Below are 23,607 nucleotides of genomic sequence, written 5' to 3'. Positions count from 1 at the left end.
GGGATGTTGTGGGCGACCATGCTGAAAACCAAGAGCAATCGAAATAAACAACTTTTGTTGGTCTCTCATCCAAGATGATGAAAAAGCATAATTTAAGATCTTCAGTGTGTGTGATGGGTGAGTGAGCATTCAGCTTATCACTCTCTTCATCTAAATTGTTTGTTTTCCCCCAACATATGGTATTTTCAATACAGGGAGATGAAAGACTAGTCTCTCTTAGTCTACAGACTCTCTGGCTGTATCAACAGTCATATGTGCTTTGTTGCTCAGCCTGAATAAACTTCACGACATCCTGTCTCTTTCACAATCAGCACAGCTGAACAAGTGAGTTGACACTTGTTCTTCCTGCATTAGCAGTGTGGTGTTGTATTTGGTTGCAATTATAGGCTCTGCTGGTTACATATATATGACTTTGAAGTCATCTGAGTTGCTGGTGTCATCTAAAAGCTGTCAGGGAGTGAAGTTGTCCCTACAGCCAGAGTTTGGCATGCAGAACTTTGCTCCAACAGAAGAACCTGAGTTTGCTCTTGACTCTGTCCAAGTCTGTGAGTCTGGTAATGAGAAACATTGTTCATATTAATAATGTCTCCAGGATGGTGATGGATTCCACAGCACTGGACACTTAAGATTGACCTGAACAGGGTACTGGGCCATCTTGGCTAGAACGTGCTTTTGCTAAGGAAGGTTGGATCAGATGACCCTTGAGGTCCCTTCCAACTTGGTATGCTATGATTCTGTGATTAGTGGTAGAAAACAGAATTAGGGCAGCAAAATATGATCCTCCAGTGACTTAGTGACTTTTTCACACTGTCAGAGTGTTTAGTATTAATGCTGATAGTTTAAGTTCTGTTGGATATTTAATTGAAGTATTGCAAGTTTGTGGGAGTTCTCTGCTCTTGCGTTCACTTTCATTGTGAAATAAGATTCTTCTGAGACAAAGGGACTGCTACCAATTTTGTTGGCTTTGTAAACGAAGGTTTTTGTTACTGTTTGCAAAGAACTGGTGGTACAGTCTTTGCTGGAGCCATCAAAGAGTGGCTTCATTTTTAAGTAGTTCATTATCCCTCCAACTAAAGCTTATTCTGTGAAGTGGCTTTGTGTTGCAGTGACTTTTGGATATGGACTTTGATGTATTTGAACTATAAGGCCTTAGTGACTTTTTTTTTCCCTGAAGTAAAAAAAAAAAATAAAGAAGCTTCACTTAAAAATTAAGTTGCTATTTTAAAGAACTGAGGTGGTAGTAGTTCAGCCATTTGTGACTGGCCAATTTGGAGTGTCAGGTCTGATCTATCTTGAGAGTCAGACTCTAAGAGAAAAAAATTTGCAAAAGTTGTCAAGCGGAGCAAAACTTGTGTTGAGGTAAAATGCCCAGGTGAAAAGAAACAGCCACAAGGAATGCCCCATTAGCCTGTCACAGTGCACTGGGAGTGTCACCAGTTTAATGAGTTCTGCTGAATCTCTGGCAGACACTACAGCAATAGCAAAGTTTCCCTACGTTTGTGTGGTGGTCTGAATTAAAAATGCAAGCTCCTATTGAGATGTTATTAATACACATGTATAATAAGCCAGATGAAAAGCCGATACTATATTTTTTTACTCCTTTATGCTGCTTGGATTTAATTTCCATGAAAGTTTTTTGCTCCTGTTTTATTTCCCCTTGCCGTGCAAATGTCCAGAATTCATTTCATGGCATGGAGCAGGCAGGGTAGCCAACCTGAAAGCAAAGGACAAAATTCAAACCTTCCTGCAAACCACTAAAAGCTGCAGCTTCTCCAAATGGATTTTCAAATCAAACCATATGTGGGGCAGCATTCTGGCTACTGCAAGTCTGTCTATACTCTCTGGAATGTATGTACATGCACCTTTGATCATGTGTTTCCATCTGTATTTTTGCCTTAAAATTTCTGAAGGCTGTCATTTAAACTACATCCAGAGGAAATGCTGGCACACAACACTCCCTCCAAGTAGGCAGCAAAAACTGCAGCATGCAGGGAACCTGACAGGAAGGAAGCCTGACATTTGTGCAGATTAGTGGTTCTTCTTTTCTCACTTCTTCAAAAACATCACTTTTCCAGATTCTGATGAATACTGTTCTTTTCTGCATACTGACTCTGGGGTCAGAGGTTCTGTTTATAATGAGAGCTTTTATCTTCTTAGCTTCTTACCTAACTCGATTGGATGATCTGTTCGTTGGCATGAAATACCAACAAATCATTTTTGGCTAAAACCCAGTATTTCTGCTTCTCATATTAACACTCAGAACTTCTAAGTTTATTCAGTAAAAAACCCCAGACATGAGTCCTTGCTCATCTTTTAGAATGAGGATAAAGAGAACATTGTGCTGCCATGCCTATTTCAGGACAGTAAGGTGTTCACTTGTCCTTTAGATCTGAATATTTATAAGTCATGTAATTCCTTGGCAGCAGTGAGAAGATTAGAGTGCTAAAGTTTGTTATAATCAACCTAGCCCTCTGTCATTGGTTTTAACTGAGCAGCAACATGGTCTGAGAGAGGTGTTTTCTATTAACTTGAACTGCTGTTTATTCTTTTTTATAGTGGTTCTAGTGATGTTTTTTGAACAAGAACCACATGGCTTTTCATCTTGTATATTGTCTTTCTTGAAAGTAAATGTAATTTGTAGTGATTGTCTTTAATTGCATATACTTGTCTAATTATGCTTGTGTTTAAAAATAATTGTCTTCTTGGCTGTCCACTAAATGAAATACTTTTACTGGCAAACTTCCCCGGTCTTCCTCTGTTTTTAAATCTGCTGATTATAAGCCTGCAGTTTAGGAGAGTTTACTGATTTTTCTGAATCTCTGGATTTTTGGGTCTCTTCAGAGAGAAGCAAATAATTGGGGTTGATTCTTTGGAGAAGACTATGACTTAGTGTATGAAAGAGCAAAGAGTGAAGAGTACTGAAGTCAGTTGGCTGTCTGAATAAACAACTTCAAAAAGAGTTTCTCTGCCTTTTTAAATCCATAGAGCTTCTCAGGAAAAGCAGCCATATTAGAGCTTTGTGTTCAAGTTCCAGACTCCCTTTTTGGTCACTGCTTCTGTTTCACATCTTTTAACTTCTTTTACTGGCTGTAACTGTCAGGGTGATTAATAATAAATATGATTTATATGGAAGGTTTAGCACATTATGGGGTAATTAATATAGGTAATTAATTCTAATGCTAGCATGCATGTGGAATTAATTCTATGCTATGAGAAGTGCCACAAATAGTAGATGTTATTTAAGTTTTAAAAAAGACATAGAAATAATTGACTGTGAATTATATGAGCATTAACAGTGTGCAAGTTTATGCTGGAGGAGAGGAGTAGTTTTAAGGAACTTTTTGTTTTATCCAGACATAAAAGTAAATTCATGCAGCATACGTGATGTGATGGTACTAAATGAATCTGCTTTTTGCGTTTACGGGTCAGCACTTGGTGGTGAGGATTCTGTTCTATGCAGCCAGAAGTGACAATCTTGAAGGCATTATGTAAGATACCAGTTCCTAGAGCAGCTGTCCTAGGTTCTGCCTTCCAGCCTCAGCACAGCTTCAATGGCCTCCTCCTTGCCAGGAAGGAGCTTTTGGCACACCAGGCCCACGCCAGGCTCTGCTGTGTGGTTGTTTGTGTGGGGAGGGGGTTTGAAAGCACTGCTAGCTTGAATTAGGAGTGATGTTTAACTGATGTAACTTCCCCCTGTAGCCAGTTCTTTACAAGGCATTCAGCTGCCCTGAAAAACCTCTTGGGTGGGAGTCAGGAACAGAACCTGTGACTTGTCTGCCTGGAAGAGTGGGAGCCCTGCAGCCTGAATTTATGTCAAGTACAACTACTTGTGTTGCTTGTGTGTCTGACTGGCCATTACTGCTGGTCTGAGCTACATTTATGCTGAAGCCAGGTTGCCAGTAGAGCCTTGTAGGTAAACTGCTTTATTGTAGACAGTCATAAATATGTCCTATTTAAAAACAAATTAAAAAAATTGGAAATAGTTGAGTCAGGCACCCATACATGTGAATGAAGGATGTGTCTATATGGAAAATTCTGTTTGTACAATTGCATCTGTTTAAAACTATTTCTACTCCTGGATCATTCAAATGCAGGTGTATAAGAAAGCAAAGATGTCATTTGAAACTTTGGTACTGCATTAGCATAAGAAAGTACAGAGTCCTTGCTAAACTCTCCTGGGAGCTCTTCTCATAGCACTTGCCTATTTCTCCTTGTTCTTTTTAATGTCATCTTATGCCAGTGTTCCATGTTATTTCTCAAGTAGTTTAAATTTATGACCTAGAATTTTCTCTAGATCTCCAGAAAAATGGCACCTCTATCCCACTGTGATTTGTGCAGGAGGGCAATGGGCAAGGGCAGCCTAAAGCATAGTGTTGAGTTGTGTTTGGTGGTATCACCTCAAAGAGGTGGCTTCCACTTCAATGCCCATAGCTTAGCTTTATCAAATAATACCTCTTCCTCTGGGAATGCAGAACTGTAAATTTTATTTTCAGTGAAATCATGTACGTTAAGGAGTCTCAGCATAGGCTTTTGTTCTCCTTATCCTAGCTACTTCGTGTTTCCACCACTTTGTGTTGGAGGGGCATGTAATATTTCAAGTGGGTCAGGAGGGGGAGCTGGCATTCTAGGGGTGAAAAAGAATCTTCTTTACATACAAGTAACCCTTTTTTAAATTGTGCCTCTGAATGTATAAATGTAATGGGGTAACCTGTCTGTTCCTGAAATAACAGGAGTCCAGACTGACTTCCAGAACATAAAGTTGCAAGTAAGGATTTTTTTTTTTTACTGCTTCGTTCTGTGGCTGATGGTTGCTTTTATCTGCTGCCTGAGGATCCCATTTAGAAGTGCTGACAGTGCTTTTCTCTTGGGAAGAGGTCTGTGTTGCCAGTAGTACATGTAGGTGATAGGGACAATGAGCAGAACCTCACCCTCCTCTGAGTCTAATAAAATAAAAATGTCACTGCTGGTAGTAATGTTGACAGTAGTAATTGCACGTATAGAGCACCCACCATGGCAGTACCTGCCTGCCCTTCATGTGACTTTTGGAGAGATTAAAGGCTTTTCAAAGGCAGCATGCCCTTTAGATGAGTGATGGAAATGTGAAATTGGCCTGCATAAGGGTTTGCCCACTGCAGTGGGTTAGCCTTAGCCATCAGCCAGGCTCCTCCCCAGCCCCTCATTCAGTCTGCAGGATGGGGGCAGAAGATACAGAGGAACAATGGAAATTAAAAGGCTCGTGGGTCAAGACAAAGCTGACTCTTTTCCCTACCTCAAATCCAGTCCTTCACTCCTGACTTCTGTACCCTCCCCCTCCAGTGGTCGGTGGGTCTGCTGAGGAGATGACTGAAACCAGCTGTGCCCAGCCTGGGGCAGCCCCATTCATCTTCTCTGTAAAAAAACCAAGCAAGTGGTGAAATCATCCCTTCCAGGTAATGTAGGTCTTGAGACATGGTAGTTTCTTGCTCCTTTTTTCAGCAGCAAAACAGGCTTCTGAGCCTCTGGATATGCTACTATAATCAGTTTTTGAAGGGCTGTACTGTAAAATTCAGCTAGTGAAAGTGCCTATTCCAAAAACAACTGTGCACAACCAGCTTTCAGAAAAGTTAGCATTGTTCAGATCATTTTATAAGTTTGGTTCGCTTGTCCAGTTGAGGAAGAGACAGAATGTGATTGAGAGGTGGGGGAGGAAGTGACTGGAAGCAGGGATGTGTGAAGTGGCAAAGGAAACCCTGTACTCTCCCTTCAAATCTCACCTGACTTTCCTGGATCTGCTTTATGTTTGTGTTACTGTATGTAGGAATCTCTCCAGTGAGTGATTCCTGGCATGGCTTTGGACTCCTTGGAGATTGTTTGCATCTGAAGTAATTCTCTCTCTGCTCTCTTGTCTGTATATTCTCTATAATGCTGTGCTGCCAATTCAATCTTTGATTCATCCTAATGAGTTTGTACTTTATGAATAATGAAAAATCTTTTCTTTCCTCCTATTGCAAAGCTTGAAAATAGCATATTATCCTTCCCCACCCTTAGTTCTTAGTAGTTTGGGTTTCTTGGTTTCGTTTGCTTTATTTGTTTTTATTGTTACTTTTTTTTTGTTGGGCCATTTTTAATTTTTTTTTTTTTATTGACAAGTGACTGCTCTTACATAACAGGAAGAAAGCATAAGCCAGTGCAAGAGACTTTTCCAGTGTCACACTAGCATGGTAAATGTACTGTGATCTGACTAGAAGCCCAGTGCCATTTGGGTTTATGTAGGGACTTGGTACATATGAAATGTGGTGGTCTATTTATTTGTCCTTGTTCAGGCTTCTCCTCCAGTGAATGCTGATTCTTCTTGTCAGCAGCTGGTGGAGAGATGAAAGCGTGGCTGCTGTTAAGAAATGCTGCTGTGCAGCAATAGTGGGATTTACTATACCCACTGTTAGGGGATTTTTTTTTTTTCTTAATGACTGTCTGCAAATTCTCATTGGCATCTTGGTTGCAGGAACCCAGCTGGCTTGCACTGTTGGCCAATCTGCCCACAGAGAGAATATTCTGAAGTGGTTGTGTGCTTATCTGAGGTTCCCTCCATCCCCTTGATGGGATGTGACTTGTGACAGTGATAGCTTTTGAGACTTTTATCATAGGCTTAGAGAGTAATTTGAAGGAAGCAGCTTGGTTTGTTGGTTTGGTTTATTATTTCTGGGAATTTGGGGTTCTTTTTGCTTTGGTGTTTTTGTCATTTTTCAAGGGGTTCTTTAACTTTGCTTCTAAGCTGCTTCTGCTCAGGAAATAGCAATTTTTTAGCTTGGGGCCCTGACAGAAATGACTGGGAGCAAAATGTTTGTTCTTTCAAGGTTATAATAAGTAAATACCATTAATGGGATGTTTTTGTCTGCTGATGAAGGGATGAGAGCTTGATGGTGTGTGTATGCATTTGGCATTTTTTGCTGGTTTTAGTTTTTTATGCAGGGGGAAGTTAAGGGGATTTTGACTCTTGTTTTCAGCTAATTTCTCAAAGGAACTAAAATGAATTTTGTTCTCCTTCAGATAAAAAGTTCACATGCGTCATCACTTGCATTTTCTTCTGGGCACGTTCTGCAAAGCTGCTTGTTTCTGTAGTCTGTACTACATTTAAACATCATTTGCATGCAGTAGCAGGCTCTGAAGCAGTACTGGTGTTATTGCCATGACAGGGTGAGAGGCTTAATGGTTATTTGAACAGTGTCACATTTTCAAGTGAGCTTGTAGCCAGAACTGAACATTTAAGTCAATGGTTGATTGGTAAGAAAATAACCTGACATCTTCATTGCAGCTTGAGCAAGTTAGCCAGCCTCATAGAAGTATGATGTGCTAGTAAATAACTTGCTTTTCTTCAGTTAGCACTGATTTTAGGAAAACGAAGTAGTATTTGCATGATTTCAAGCACAAAAAATGCAACTCTTTCCCCACTCTTCCAAATGTGAAAGGCCACCATTAGGCCACCAGAGGAGGGTAGGACAGGCACCCAGGTCATGGCTGGTTTGTAGTGTGTCCTCTCTGGATGGCAGCTTGCACAATGGAATTTGAGCCCAAGTGGCTGACTCTGACAATACTGCCTGCAGCAGCACTACTGGGATGGATCACATGGTTTTCAGGGCAGCTTTTGCAAGCCCAGCCATGGCCTCCAACATGTACTTGGCTGAAGCTGTTGGATACCCTGGATTTATAAGAATGTAGAACAGTTGCATTTTTGTGTTTAAAATATGGAACTACTGCTGGCTTTCAGTACAGCTGAGTGTGTTTGAGCAACTGAGGGCTTGACTATCCAGAAGAAAGCAAGTTAAAGGACAGATGATAACTGAGCACCAGGAGTCAAGGCTAATTAGGAGCACAGATGGCTTTTATGCACATTTAGCCTGTCTGAGACACTTGGAGACAGCACTGCCAGTGACTGCTAAAAGGCAAAGCGAATTCTCACTGCTAAGCTAAAGCCTTGAGTTTGAAAATGAGCTTTAGGTTTGAAAATGGAGTTAGTAACAGTTCAGGTTAACACTAACAGGTGTAAGAGGACGGAGCAGAACATATTGAGCTACTGCTGTTTTCAGGAGGTGCCAAGGAGAGGAAATGCTGGTGCCATCAGAGCAGGGCAGTATCAGGCCTGCGGAGGTGAGACTTGCTAGCTACAAAGGTGCCTTTTAGAATTTACTAGAAACTCAGACCTGGAGTGACTGACCACCAGACCACAGCAGCCCACTCTGAAAAAGTATTTAACATATTGCAGAATCCATAATCTTGTGCTTTCTTTCAAAACAGAAACTAAGCCTGCCCTACCTACCCATTGCTGTTCCTACTCACTATTCAGTTTGAGATGCATTGGCTTTGGTTGGAAAGCTAATTGGCTTTGACTTTTCTCTTGGTGATAGCTTATTTTCCTTAATTTTGGTTGTCATTTTGTCAGCTGGCAGACTATTTCATGTACCTCTTGGCCTATTTGACAGGTTGTTTTCCCAAGCAGTGCTTCAACTGTTTCTGAAATCTATTAATTGTTTGTTTGTAGCCCTGTAGTCTGAGCTCTCTAATATGACTCAAGAATTTCAGCCTCTCCACTTGGGTCCAAGTAACTGCACTTGGGTTTGGGGAAAATGTGGGCAGAAGCTCTCCAGCTCTGCTTGTATGTGCTCTGAGAGTGATCAGTAGCATCCTTGCACTGTATCTGCTCTAAAATGGGACTTTTCTGGCATGTATGTCCACTTTTCATGCCCTTTGGCAAAAACCTTTCAAAGAGCTCTGGAATAGCTAAGATCAACAATAATCAGCTTGTTTAGACAGGGCCAGTTGGTGTAAAATGTCCCTGGCTGATCAGTGTTCTCTTTCCTTCATGTCTACCCAGAAGCACATTAAAATCTCTTGCCTATTTCCATGTCAAGTCTGGAAGAGTTTCTAATTAGAGAAGTTAATCTTTGTTTTGTCATGTTTTAGCTGACAGGAATTTCCATAGATTCCCTGAGACTGGGAACTCTCTGGCAGCAGAAAATGTAGCCTACTTGAAATGTGGGCCATGCAGCTGTCACTGTTGTTGTGCAAGGTGCTTTATACCCATCCCAATTGGAGTCCTCGTAGGATTTGCAGCGAGTCCTGATTTAACATAAGAATTCTCTCTGAGTGTGATTGATGATCCCAAGGAAGATGATATGGGGTTTTGTTTGAGAATGGCTTTAATGAAACAGTGGACAAAACTCTCATAACTGTTAGGTGGAACAGGGGCGACTGATGAGAGAAACTTTTTTTTCTCCTTTCTCTCAGTGATTGCTCATTATCAGGGAGGTTCCCAGTCTGCACGTGTAATTGAGTTTTTGTGTTTCATCAAGTGCCTGCCTCATGCTAATTCAGTTATGCCTCAGGTTGCAGCTGTAGTTTTGTTTGTAAGCTGAACATTTCATGCCCACCCTCCCAGTGCTTGCCTGAGAGGTTTCATGGTGCTCACACAAGTTCTCCTGAGTTCCAAGGAACACTCCACCGGAAACTGGCAGTGCTTTAATTGATGTTTCAAAACAAAACAAAAAAAAACCCAAACAAAAACTCCCAAACCAAAAAGAAAACCCTACCAAAACAGAAAGCAAAGACAAAAAAACCCAACAAAACAAAAAACCCAGCAGAAACAAACAAAAACACCCAAGTCAACACAAGGTTCTGCAACTTTTCTTACATCACTGTTCCTAATTATAGTAACTTCCATACCAACAAAATAGCAACTCTGTTTACTAGTATATGCATACTGTTTGTTGCCATGTACTTAATTTTGTGAGATATAAGTTATGCAGGCCATTTACATCTGATACTTCTGAACCATCTGTCTAGCAAGGTATGACTGCAAAATATTTTTAGTTTATGGTTGGGGGTTTTTATCTGTATCTTCAGAAAATAAGCACAAGTCAAAGGTCCATAGAGAGAGTGTGATTTATTAAATTCCAGATTATTATATCTACTATGACCATTTTACTGTACACAGTAATTTAATTGTCTTTATGTGGTACCAGATTTTGAAAGGGGAAACATGTCTTTTAGCTACTGTTTTGTCTAGAAGGGAGAAGAAAAGGATGATGAAAATCAATTTTTTTTTGCTTTTGAGACTACTATCATGTATATGTAATGCCTAAGGAAAAAGTCTTCCATTTTGACTATTCCACCCATTTCATTCAGTGCACAATTATTTATCAGTCCACAATCTGACCTGCTGGATTGTCAGTCAGTGATGAGGCAGAATAAAGAACAGGTAATCCTTTACTGTTAGTAGAGGAAAGGAGTCAGTCGCTTTTCTCTCCCCCTGTAGTGCAACATCTCAAAGAGAGTTTTGGGTCAGCAATTTGCTAGCTGCAGCAGCTTTATCATTTAAGGGGTACAAGTTGCTGGGAAAGCTCATTTAGTGACAAGTTAAATGTTACAATCTCCTGTAAGCTGTGTATGTAGTACTGCATTTTATGGTCTAGCTGTGCAGTGCAGAGCTATTCTGCGTGTAACACATGTTAAACATTAACTACTGCTTGGGTACAGAAGGTGGAGTGTGCTCTCTCTGGTTTCTATTGGGTGTGTGGCAGTGGAAGATAAACATATACTGGTAGTTAATGCCATAAAGCAAGCAACCATGGGCAGAGTAGGGCATCAAGTGCATTTTTCCTACTTCTGAATTTTTCATGTTCTGCCGTTTCTCTTTATTGCTTTTGAGGGTTTTCTCCTCCCTCACTTAAGCAAGATGTGTTTTAATTTTGTTGAGATTTGGCTTGGCTTCCCTTAACAAGTGCTGATTTTACTCCATATGAGAAAATGTGTTCTAGATACTTTTTATTCAGTTTGTAACAATTACAGTACAAGTAAAGATGATCACTTCTTAGCAATGTACTGTTTTAAGAGGCCATTGTAGTCTCATCTGCCTTTAATGGAACGTTGAACTTTGGTTACTAATGTCTATTATCTGCCTCTTGCCCTCCTCAAAATAATGGAACAGTATCTTACAATGACAGTTTAATGTTGGTGTTAAACTTTTATGGAGCTTTAATTCTGCTCTTGAAATTTGATACAATTCAATTTCTGTTCTTCTGTTTTGTTAGTTAAAGAACCCTAAAAAATACAATTTAAATTAAATATGCTTCCTATACTTGAGCTTGCTTGACTTTCTTGGAAAAACAGAGGTGTAACTCGTGATCTTGCTTGTTGCTGAAGAAAACTGATTTTATACAGCCTAGAACCCTGAACAGGACTTCTGCATGTTATAATTGATAGTGCCTTTGTGCAGAAGACCAAACTAAAGGAACTGAATGCTTAACTGTGAATTTTGCTTCATTTTGGGGTAAATTGGAATTCCTAATATGTTAGTTTTAAAAAATGAAAAAAAAACTTCTTAAAGTTGTAAGAGGACAGCAGTTACAAAAGTGGATCCTGGTCAGTACTTCCCTGTATGAAGTACAGCTGTAGCTTCAGTCTCTTACTCAGATTTATGATTGTCTCATGTATTTATGGCCAAGGGATGATTTTGCTCAAGAACTTGAAAACTTTCTTCCCGAAGTAACTCAACAGGATTTGCATGAAAAATTGGTTTGTTGTTGCCTTTTTCTTCAGCCCACCTGTCATGTGCAAACTTTGGTTTTCTAGTGCTGAAGACTTCTTGCCTTAACCTCAAAACAAGTACCCAGGCCAATGCAGCCTACCTTTAAGATCTGCTAAGTTTTCTACCCTTACCTTTAGGCCATAGTTGGGGTTTTAGTTGTTAACTTTTATTTCCATGCCTGCCAGTTTCAGATGGCATGCCAAGTAAGATTTACAGCTTTTTTGGCCCTTGTTTCTTCATTTAAAGGCTGTAAATATTATGGCAATTGGCAACATAGATGAAATATTATCAAATCCCATTAATTTTCTTCACAGTGCTCTTCAAGTGTTCAGGCTGTCCAGAATTTATTTTGCAGCTTCAGTGGTGGTGTGGCACTGCATGACTGTAGTTGCTGTTGGTAGCCAGCAGATTTCAGGCAGTGTATGTTAATCAAGCTTTTCCTGGAGAATCTGACTTCCTGGGGTACAAAATGATGGCTCTGTGACTTAGGACACTAAGTAGGGCATAACCCTTCCCTTTCTCTTGTATGTTTTTAATTATGATGAACTTTGAAAGCTTGCTTTGAGAGTGAAATCTGATGCTGTTGGAATAGTTGCAGACAAGAATGGCATCTCACTCTCTGCTTCCTGAGGAAAATAAAAGATATGTCAATGCAATTATTCAGAATAAATAGAATTGCTCTTTTGATATTATTTTCCTCTGTGTATCTCTTCTCACATGCTTGAACTTGAAAAGCAACACACCAAAACAAATCCACACTGGCTAGTTTTTTTAAAAAGTGTTTTCTTTTCTGTTACAGAAACATGCAAAGGGACAGGAGTTGTTTGACCAGATTGTGTATCATTTGGACCTTGTAGAAACGGATTACTTTGGCCTGCAATTCATGGATGCTTCCCAAATTACAGTGAGTATAACTTAAGTTGGTTTTTATGTTTTGTGGTAGTTTCTGTTGCCTGTTACTTTATTGCTGGTGCAGTTCCATGGAGAGATGTCAGCACTGGGGGCTGAAACAAGTGATGCCATGTTCGGTTCTTGCACATAAAGCTACATCCTCTGAATGAGTCCTGAGTCATCTTGTGTGACATGTGTGTGAATTGACTGCACACAAGTTAAAACAACAATGAATTTTGGTAAAGAAAAATGTGCTTGATGGTTAGTAGACTCATGGTATTCAAAATGTTTTGCAAGCAAGGATTTCTTGTAAATTTTCTCTCTCTGCTGTTCTGTGCACACATTGTATTGCTTTGAGGGTTTAGGTTCATTTGCTAGAGCAAAACCTTTTAGCTAAAAGTTCTCCTTCTCTTCCTTATATAAGGACCTCCAGTATCTACAGGTTAAAATTTATCTAAAAAAAGTATTTACAGATCTGAATAGATATATTAATAGGATAGGTGTAAAAGACTACAGCATTGTGATTACACTGTATTTACAGATACTTAATCTTTTCCTTTGTCTGCTTACTTTGTGTGAGCAGGAAGTTTGACAAAAGCCTGCACTATGGATAGAAAATTTGCATATTTGGAAAATAAGTGTTTCTTTTAGTGCTCTCTGGTCAGTTCGTAAGTGGTTTTTTCCATGAAGCAGCAGAAGATGTCTTCTCTGGGATAACATAATAAAATAATGGGAAAATGTAGCTACAATATTGACATCCTGGGAAGGGTAGGTTCTAAGTTTATCATCCCAGAATTCTCAGCTTTATTCTCTAACGAGCTTGGGTCAAAGGATGGATCAGGGTTTAAGCAGCTGCATTATCATCTGTGTTTCACCAGTCACTGTAAACAACAAACAGGAAACCTATCCAGGTACTGTAATGACTTGATACTGGAAGAAGAGAATCTGTGGGTTTGGGGAGAAGCAGTATTAATCTATTTAAACGTTATCTTGATGTCTAAATTAATTTAGATTAATATCATTGAAAACTGGTGTTTTGAATGAAGTATGTCCATAATGGGTTTGGGATTTTTAGGTGGTTGTGTCTGTGTGTGTGTGCTCCTGATAAAATTTCTAAATACATAAATTGTGTCTACTTTTATGATGAATCTGATTATAAGGACACAGCTAATAGAGCAGAGCCTGCTTATAATGGGAAAAACACGTTATATTGTCACTGATTGTCAAATCATCCAACTGGGAATTTGATACCTAGGAATAGTTACCTAGCAAGGAGCTCCATGTTTTGAAAGAAGTGAAGCAGAAAGGGAGAGTGAAATATCCTTTCTCAGCAAGAATGAAGGCAGATCAGCCAAAAGCTGGGCTGAGGAAACTGGGAAGACTCATTTTCTTGTATGTTTGCAAAACTGAAGGGCTTTTTTGGCTGGTAAGAAAGCTGCAGTTGTGAGTAGCTATGTCTTCTGCATGTAGCTCTCTCACTGGTGTTGAAGGCAAAATGTGCCTATACATGCAAGTGTTTCAGCTTTGGTTGTTTGCTATTTCTTTGCTGTGTTAAGGAGGGAAGTACATGATGCATCTACAGCTGCAAGAGGGATGAGGGCTGTGAACAGCTGCTGGGGGGTCTGAAAAAAGCCAACTCTGGTTGCAGGGCTTTGGTGGTAGGGTTGTGGTTTCCTGAATTGGGAGGGGTGTTGAGGGAAAAGTTTTTTACCTTCCCTGAAGTGCAAGGCCAAAAGCTCTTACTTGTCTCTTGTGTTTTTTGGTCTGGCTCAAGAGGGCAGAGAGTAGAGCTTAGAGAACTTCAAGCACAAGCTTTTATCTTGCCCAGCACCCTGTGCCAAAAGGTTCCATGCTTTAAGAGCCTTCCTTCATCTGTTTTGAACCTGTGACCTGCTCTTTTTGTTTGCACAGCAATTAATGCCTAGCTTCCATGGGCTTCTGCTTAGTGCCAGCCCAGACACACAATGCCAAGTGGGGGACTGGGAGATTAAAATTGTGTAAACCCCTTTTTAGGCTCTAAGCCTTTGTCTTTAGTATGTATTGTTAAGGGCTAAACATCTTTAAGCCACCATTACAAGTAAGAGAGCACAAAATAGTCTTTGAATAGTGGAGATTGCTTCTGTGTGCTCCAAGGCCAGCAGCTCTTGAGTTCACTGTTTCCTTCAGTCCTGTAACTTTGCCAAAGACTTGGGACAAGCAGTGTTGATAGCTGTGATTTAGAAAACAAAATAATGATTAGAATTTATCTGCTTTGAGAGCGAAAAAAACTTTAATTGTTTGAACAGCTTATTTTTAATACAAACCCCCAGCATAAAGCTGTAAAAAGCAAGATGTCAGCAGTAATGCAGAAAATACTGTAATGACTATTCAGTGAACTCTGCATTAGTTTGTATCTTGTGCTCTTTGAAGATATCCATCAGAAGGATGGAAGTATGTAGATAATCATGTAATAGTTTATTCTAAAACAAATCTTAGTGTACTGTTGTATTTTGAGTTACTTGCTATGAACTCTTGAAGTAGAAATATTCTAAGACAAGAAAACAGTTTCCTGTTCTAGCTGTTACAGAACTTCAACAGAGATGGAGTGCTTGGGGTGACTGAAGGGTGTCACTCTGATGTTGGAGGTCTCTGCAGTGGTTTAGAGAAAATGCAAAGCTTATTGGGTTTTCAGTTACTTTTACTACAGCCTGTGTTTTCTAGCAAAGCAGAAGGCCTTGAAAACTTCAGCTGAGGTTGGAAATAGCAATAGTAAAATCTTGGGAGACCATACTATGGAGGTTCGGTTGCCATGAGGAAGTATTTCACTGATCTTTGTAGGACCTGGTTGCATGCAAGGTTTTCAATGGTTGGTTTGGGTTTTTGAGTATTGGTAGCTGATATTTATTCATTTTCAATCCAGGAGTGTCCTTTCTCTTCTTCTAAATCATCCTAATAAAAAAAAGGCTTTCTGTGGTTAACAGCTCCTTGTGAACTCTATAGGGTCTCTCAAGATTTAGATATCCCCATTTCTACAGTTGCATTCTTTGTTCCAATTTTCTGTCTTTTGATGGCAAAACATGGATACCCTCCCAGCCCCTCCTGTGTTTTACAAGAATTTATAACTGAAGGATTGCCCATGTTTGTTAGCTTGGAATTTGCTTGCTTCCATCATAATTTTGTTTCTGTTCACAAGAACAATTGCAGAGAAATTGAAAGGGAAGGATTTTTAAGATAAGTCTTTGAAATCTCTATTTTTTTTAGTTTGTGCAAATGAGCTGCTGTCATCCCTGGGAATGGATGGAAGCAAAAGAATTAAATTGCCCTTTTTCTCACATGTGTCTCTTTCAGTGATCCTCTAAGTCATTTAAGTCCTTTATGTCTGATCTCTAATGTCACAAAGACCCCTTAGATTAAAGAAGGTCTGTATGGAACAGCCTTTCCCAGCTGTGCCCTGCAGCCAGTTGAACCCTTTGGAGGATGTGTGATTGCAGCAGTGTATCTGGCACGTTGGGAAGCACTGGATTTACTGTGTGTACAGCAAGAATGATGAGTGAGGACACCCTGTGCCTCCTGCAGGTGCTGCCCATGGCTATGGTAGGGACCAGTATTCCCTGGGAAAATGAGTACTTCCCTGGGAAAATGACAATTCAACCTGCAGTGAATTGTCCTGGTAAAGCATGTTTGCCTCTGAACTTCTCAGTATTGACCAGTTTCTAAATTGGGTTTTGATGCAAGAGGGGAGAAGGCAATGGAAGGAGGACATGTAGAAGGTTGTGTAGAAGCGAAATAGGCTTGTATGAAAGCAATTGCTCCAAGTAAAAAAAACAAGAAGGAAAAATTGCCCAAAACTGTGTTGCCCAGAGTGCTCCTGACCAGCAGCAGTGTGTAAGGATGCACTGATTCTGACACTGAGATTCTCACCTCTATGAAAGGCTGCCTTCTGGCCAGGTTTTTCTGAGATCCAGGACCATGTATGACTCGTGAAAAAGGATTTCAGTAATGCTGGGGGGCAGGAAGGAAGCAAGTTGGACAACAAATAATGTCAGTACCTTTGTTTCCTCTACACATCAAGATCAGTGAAATCTGCAGATGTTTAGATTCCTGGATGTTTCAGGTATTGGGTCAGGGACTTGTAGGGCCTTGGTTCATTATGACTGCCTCTGGTGTATCTATCTGAATTTTCTTTTAAGGGCTAATTGATAGAGTTTTTCAGCTGCTGCTTTTGATATTACTGTTATGATTTCTTCAGATGTGAGGGATGGGGAAAAATGAGCAGTTCAAACCAGTCAATTAACCTCATAGTGTGATATCTGGGAGTCTTTTTCCTTTTGTACTTCTTAATACTTAAACAAGTGTTCATGAAGCAGAAGAAAATAGGGACAAGCCTTTTTTTCAATATACTGGATGTGGGAAAGAAGGGAGACTGGTAAAAATTTTGATAATGCTAAGTGTTTCCTTTTCTGCTACTGTTAGAAATGTGCTATTTTCCCCATGAATAAGCTGTGACATTCCTCTGTGACTCAGTTTCCCCTACTCCGAATCTCTCTTGTTCTCTGGATGATGAGCACGTTGAGACTGTGGTGGTTGCAGGACGTGTGTCTGTGGATTGTAACCAAGAGCAAAAAATACCAGTCGCAGATGGAGGGTCCCAAAAGCTGTAGAATATCCTGAAGCACTTGATGCTTCAGTTCTAATCGTGGCAATGATAGGAATGCCAGTTCAGTCACTGGACACAGGCAGTGTGGCTGACTCCACAGCGATGCAGAACACCTGATGAATGTGGAACACTTCCCATCTGTTGCTGTCCAAGTCTGTATAGTGGTTTGTGAACACTTGGTGAAAGACTGCAAAACACTAACACATTCCAGTCTTTAGTCTTCCAGTAGCACCTGCTGTTTTGGGAGGACGTTTTTCTGACTTGAGAAGCAGGCGTACGGGGCAGGTGGTTGTTGTGCTGTCTGTCAGTGATGCTTCTGCACCTCTCTCCTGAGTGTAAAGAATTCTCTCTGGGACAGCAAACAGTCTGTGCTGGTTTCTTTTGTCTTTGTGTGTAGTTGGAGCATAAGCTGAAGTGATTTCTCAGTTGTCTTCCACTGATATAGTCAGGTTTGTTGCCTTTTTGTTCAAATCCCTTCAGTATATTTTTGAATGTTTGGACATAGGCATCAAAATTAAAAGTAAATTTCTAGAATTGATCTGGAGTGGTATCGGCTTTCATTGTCTGTAAAGTAAATCTAATGAGAAATATACTAGACCAGGAAAGTTTTTTATATTTTTTTTTATATAATTCTGTCTTTTACTTCTGTCAAGTCTGTAAAGCAAAATATTATTTGGTTATCACATGGATATGAATTAGGATAGGCTAATGGTCTTGAAGGATGTCCTTACATCTCTCTATTATTCTTGGTTAGTTTGTCTGGTCTGCAGTTAAACCACATCATTTATCAGGATGCTCCTGAGATGGCTCTGTGCTGACTGAGACTGGGACAGGCCAGGCTTCCATGAATGCCACACAATATGTGGGGGTCTCAGGGCTGGTAAAGGTCCATTAAAGCCTACCAGTGCCCTCATGGCTCTGAAATTAGCATCTGTGGCCTTGTATTTCCCAAGATCACAATCTGGAGCTTTATCACAGCTCCATCTGCCCTCCTGCTGCTGGACAGCTCTGCTTGCACGCTTTATTGCCGGCTCTGTCCCACTCTGTGTGACTTGTGGAAGGTGGCAGCCCTTCTTCCCAGGGCAAGAGAGAGCTTGGCATGGGAGCTGCACAATGGTGTCAGCTGAAGGGGGCTGCTGGAGGGCAACTGGTCTGCCTTGTTCAGGCCAGGGACAACTTAGAAAACTGATAAAACTTTGCACCTGGAGCACCTCCAGCGGTGTTGATGTGGTTCTGTTCCACTGTGCCAGGGCCCTGTTCAACAAGATGCTGACAGCAGTGTTCAAAGGGGGTCTAAATCAAAACTGGCCAGCTGGGACTAAAACCCCTCTAAGATCCTGCCATTATTTTGTGAAAAGTTGGTCTCATCTGAGCCCAAATGCAAATTTTTCACCTCTTTAATCCCAGCTTGGCTTTATAATGTGAATGGTATTTGAGTAGAAGTGCATTCCCTTTTTTCTTTTTTTCTTTCAAGTTGAGTAGGTGAGATTGTAGAGCAGCATCCTGAAAAATGCCCACAGGTCTTTCTGTTGAAAGGGTTGTCTCTGTCCAAGCTCCTCATAGCAGCTTCAATTGTGTCTGGTTTCTTGGGGCTTTGTTCAGTCAGGTTGGATACCCTCAAGGACAGTGGCTCCACAGTCCCTCTGTGCACCTGCGCTTTGTCTGAACAGCCTCATGGTGACAGTCTTCTGGTCTAGCTGGGATTTCTCCTGAGTCTGGTGCTACTCATCCTTCTGCCATGGAATACCTCTGAGAGGTGTCAGTCATCTTCTCTACAGCCTTTCAGTGAGCAGCTGCAGTCAGCAGTCAGGCGAGCCTTCCTTTTCAAGAGGAGCATAACTTTGTAGGAGGATTAGAGAAACACGGGAACAATAGCTCATTGTTTTACATTGTGAACTCTTGGGAGATTATCCTGTTTCTAAGTGTATGTTTGTGTACTCCCTGAGTTTCTACATAACCCCAGTTCTCATTTGGTATTCTGTTACTATCACAATAATGTTGAAAGGTGACCTGCAAAAGAAAAGAGGACTTTTGCTCCTTTGCTCCCTTTTCAATCTGTAAATGTAGAGAAATCCCCAAACTGTGGTTTGGTGGGAAGAATTTTTATTGGCTTGATTTTTTGGTGTTTTCTTCCTCCATGTGATACATACATTTTTAACTTCTCTGCTTTAGAAGGTTGTGTGAGTAATGTCAGGCAACTTGGTGGGATTCAGGTGCCTAGGAAACCAGAAAGCAAGAAGACAGCTGAAGAGATAATTGACTTTTGGTTTTAAAGGTGCCAGCTTTTGTTTAGCACACCTTCTTTTCTGAACTTGATCACTGAGCATGATTCTCCCCCTTGTACCTCCAGGCATGACTTGAGAAAGCTTTCAACCAATATTTTTCAGAGGACAAATAAAACTATCAGTAAAAATGGGCTTCCTCTTACTGATAGTTAAATATATAAATAAACATAAGGGAGAACAGTCTATTCAAGATATTCTTCATGCATTTTAAACTAGCAAAGAAAGCCAGTCAAAAAGGGTCAAATGCAATTTTTTTTCCTTTTCAGGTCACCTTTGAGGGCTGTATAAATCAAGACAAGGAATTTTCATTCTTTTAGGAAGCAAGTAGAGAGGTGGTGGAATTCACAAGCTCAGGTGTGTGATTGTGGGATTGTGTCAGGCTATGGAAATCCTCCTTTCGGTCTTCATTTGGCACTCATATGGTCCTTATAAGCTGACTGCTTTAGCAGCTGTAGTTTATCTGCTGTATCTTGACACAAATATATCCTTCCCATGCTGTATATCTATTTTGAGAAAATACTGGCTACTACCATTAGGAAATGCTGAGCTACTTATTTTTTTCCACTTCACTTGGATGAAGTGAGTGATCAGCAGGAGACCATGATGAGATACATACATGCTTCCAGTATTTTGAGAAATTATATTTTTTAAATGGTGCTTCTTTCATGTGGAATTCATTGCTGTTTGTTTTCAAGACATGAATCCCAGTCAATGGCTACTGTGTTATGTCAGTTAATACCATAGAAAGCATTTTTCATTTCATAGAGCAATGAAATTTTGCTGAGATTAAAGAGGAATAAATGGGAGTTAGTCTAGCATTTGACCTTCCAGTTTCCCTGACAAAATTAAAGGAGGGACTACAGTGGTCTCTGGACCTGATGATGGGAAGTGGAGAGGGGGGTGATGAGCTCTCCTCCCTGGTATCCCTAGAAAGGATGCATGGGAATGGTTCAAAGCTGGATCATGGGAGGTTCACACTGGACATTGGGAAGCATTTCTTTACCAAGAGGGTTGTCAAACACTGGAACAGACTTCCTAGAGAGGTAATTGATGTCCCAAGTCTGTCAGTCTTAAGAGATGTTGGGACAATGCACTTAACCTGAAGTGGTCAGGCAGTGGGACTAGGGGGTCATTGTAGGTCCCTTCCAGCTGAACTACTTGTTCTGTTCTAGCATAGTCATAGAATTCTGATTACCTGCAGTTTGATCAGGTTTGGATTTTTCTTCCCTTACTATGGGTAAAATAGCTTAGACACTGTCTCCTATCATAACACAGTCCTAAAGCAATTAATCCCTTTCCTCCTCCATGTTCTGCACTGATACTTCCAAGTCTGAACAGGATACAGGGATTATGGTGGGGTATGGTTGAAATGAGTCTGGTCAGTCCTGGTCCTACACTGTGAGATCCATAGTTAAGTTTCTTTGGGGAGTCCAGATCCTGAAATTATGGTATGGTCATTTAGCCAGAGCACAAGGTAGGCAGAGATACAGTCTTAGATGCTGAGGGAAGAGCAAGGCTCCTCTGGTTTTATTCAGCTTCCTAGTGAGACTTCAGAATTCATTGCTTTCACTTCCCTCTAATTGAGTCAGCAAGCAGTATGTAGCCAAGCCCAAACCTATTTTAGGCTTTAGCTAGAATGCTTTGATTTTTTTTTTTCAGCTCAGAGGGACATTTGGAAGGCTGGTGTGGTACACAGTGTGAAGAAGCCCTCTGACATTATCTGAGGCAAAGAAGTGTTAAAATTCAGCCTGATTTTCACAGAAATTGCACAAAATATCTGACTCTGAAATTGGAGTTGGTTCATAAATCTGCATGAAAGCATCCAGGCCTTGGAGCTCTGCGCCAATAATGCTGTCAGCCCATGCCATGCATCTGTCTTTGTGTTCATGGTCCATGTGGAGGCACATCACACACTCGATGTGCAGTGCAGGATGGGGGTGAAACAGCAGCTCACTGTTGCTTCTGAAGAGAGGTGACTTTAATGCTTGCTGTGCTTTATCTCCTGGAGCCGCCTGCCTCTGGCTGCTTAGGTACAGAGAGTGATGATAGCTCCTGTCTAAGCTGTGGTCTCACTTAATGGTCTGCACAAGCAGTTCCTGGAGTCTTGTTAGGTATTTTTGTAAGCCATTACTTGAAGTATTTGCACTTGCAAATAATCAGTTTGAAAGTTACTCTTATTTGAGCTTTAATGTACCTTAAAGACCACATGCCAAGAAAAGGGACTATCAGCTGTTTTTTAACTGGGAATTATTATAGTTCAGGTTGTGCAGTGCTTGTTCCAGAACATGGTACTAACAGGAGTTTTCAGCATGTATTATAGATGTTTTTCTACATGAAAAACTTTTCTTTTAATGCATTAATTATATTTGTCTTTGAGGGACTTTTCTTTAGCCAAAATAAATATTAAATAGAAAGACATTTTCACAGCTAGGTGTTTGAAGAATGAAAAATTTATCTGCCCTGGAGCTGTGAAAGTAACTATCTTATATAATTTCAGTTAAAAAAAAAGCAAAGTTTCAATGTTGATATTTCTTTCCTTATCAAAAATTTGAGATTTCACAAGGCTGTAATTTTTCACTAGAGAGCAAAATAGAGACAAAATAAATTATTTGCAACTCTAAGGATTGCATTTATATGAGCTGCTGTAATGTTTTATTTCCATTCTGGTAGAGATTTCTATCAGATTAGGATTATAAGAATTGATTTCTTGGCAGCCTCATCTAAGGGAGTCTTGCAAGTCTCCTGCAAATAAAATCACCTTCAGAATCATTGTTCCATTTCTCTTTCTCCCTCTTGTGAGATTTATTTACCTTAAGGGTCATAAGCTGTCAGACTTTTGATCTGTACACATCTATACCTGTGATAGATTTTTACATTGGTTTAGAACATAGTAATACTGGTATTTATTTACTGACTTGACAACAAATAATTCTGGACATCTATTCAGCCACAGAGCATGGTGGTGGTGTAACAATAAGTAGTCATTGAGAGATTATCCTTTTTCTGAAAACATTAATGCTTTAATAAGAAAGAAGGAAGAGGGTTTTCTCCTAAGATTTTGTTTCATAGTACCTAGTTCATAATTTTAAAATATATTTAAAGATAGAAAACCACTTATTTCAAAGAAATCCAAAACTCTCTTACCACTATGTGTGACAGAAGCATTTACATGGAGTTGCTTCAAACAAGATTGCAGCCTTCTGTAGGACATTGAGCAGAGACTGTCAAAGATTTAAGCTAAATTTACACCAGATTGTGTTTCTTGCTGCCTTTCTGTAGATGCAACTTATACTGACAAGAGAGCGCGTACATTTGGCTGGGAATCAGATGTTTTTGTCATCATTGTTGAACTATTCCAGATCTTCTGCCTTAGCTTAAAAAGGAAGGGGTGGGATATACATCAGTGTTTCCCAAATGCTTTTAATGGGGTTAAGTCTCCATCCTTACCATGAAAAAACTTGGCTATGGGGCAGTGGAAGGCAGGATAGTACAGGCTCTGGAGGGTCTCCATCAAACAGAGGTTTAAAGGAGGCTGAAACTCAGGGGTTTGGGGCAAAAGGGTGCTTTCCTTACACACCACTGCTTTGTGGCCTTGCATTTTGAAGTTTCTTCTCTGGAAGAGTGGCTTCCCTGGCAGTACTAATGAATTTAAAAATCAAGCTTTCCCATGTGGAAGAAGGGAAGTTGTTAAACATGCCAATAAATACTTTCACCAATATGAGAAGTTTAGAAAATAAATATGGCACTATTTCCTTATAAGAGATTTTTATATGTTAAATTTTATTGTAATTAGTTTATGGAGTCAACAAAATCTTGAAATGGAACTGCTTCTAAGTGTGGATTTTCTTTTTTTAGCACTGGTTGGACCATTCAAAATTCATTAAGAAGCAAATAAAAAGTAAGTACTGTGTCTCTGCCTGTTTATTTTGTTACTTCCTAAAGAATTTGAATTTAGTGTATTAGAACATGATAGAGAATGTTTAAATATGGCCTTTAATGGAATAAATATTCCTTAGAAAATAGTTTTAATTTAATGGGTAATTGGCTGACTGTATTGTGTCTAAAGGCAAGAGCACTTACTAAGCAGTAGCCAGGCCTTCAGAAGCCCTTGTTAAACCTGTGCTGTTTGTCTAAGGCAGAATAGGTTGCCAGGTAATTTCAGTCTGATCTGTGAAATTGGGTTGCCTGGACACAGATCGCCGTTCCTGTTACTGCTTCTGATCCAGAACAGATAT

At 40.1% G+C, this 23,607-nt stretch overlaps 1 protein-coding gene across 7 annotated transcripts in view; it reads left to right on the top strand.

Annotated features, from left to right (window-relative positions):
* EPB41L4B (erythrocyte membrane protein band 4.1 like 4B) overlaps positions 1-23,607 on the top strand; it is a 194,022-nt gene that overhangs the window by 63,662 nt on the left and 106,753 nt on the right. For all 7 annotated transcript variants that reach the window (XM_077182841.1, XM_077182826.1, XM_077182821.1 and 4 more), the window contains exons 2-3: positions 12,360-12,464; positions 23,228-23,270. In XM_077182841.1, the coding sequence (XP_077038956.1) occupies positions 12,360-12,464; positions 23,228-23,270 (148 nt within the window). The remainder of the gene's footprint in view (positions 1-12,359; positions 12,465-23,227; positions 23,271-23,607) is intronic.

This window comes from Agelaius phoeniceus, chromosome 1, assembly GCF_051311805.1.
Source record: "Agelaius phoeniceus isolate bAgePho1 chromosome 1, bAgePho1.hap1, whole genome shotgun sequence".
Lineage (NCBI taxonomy): Eukaryota > Metazoa > Chordata > Aves > Passeriformes > Icteridae > Agelaius > Agelaius phoeniceus.
The sequence above is the reverse complement of the archived record's forward strand: the minus strand, read 5'-3'. Positions and strand labels throughout refer to the sequence as shown.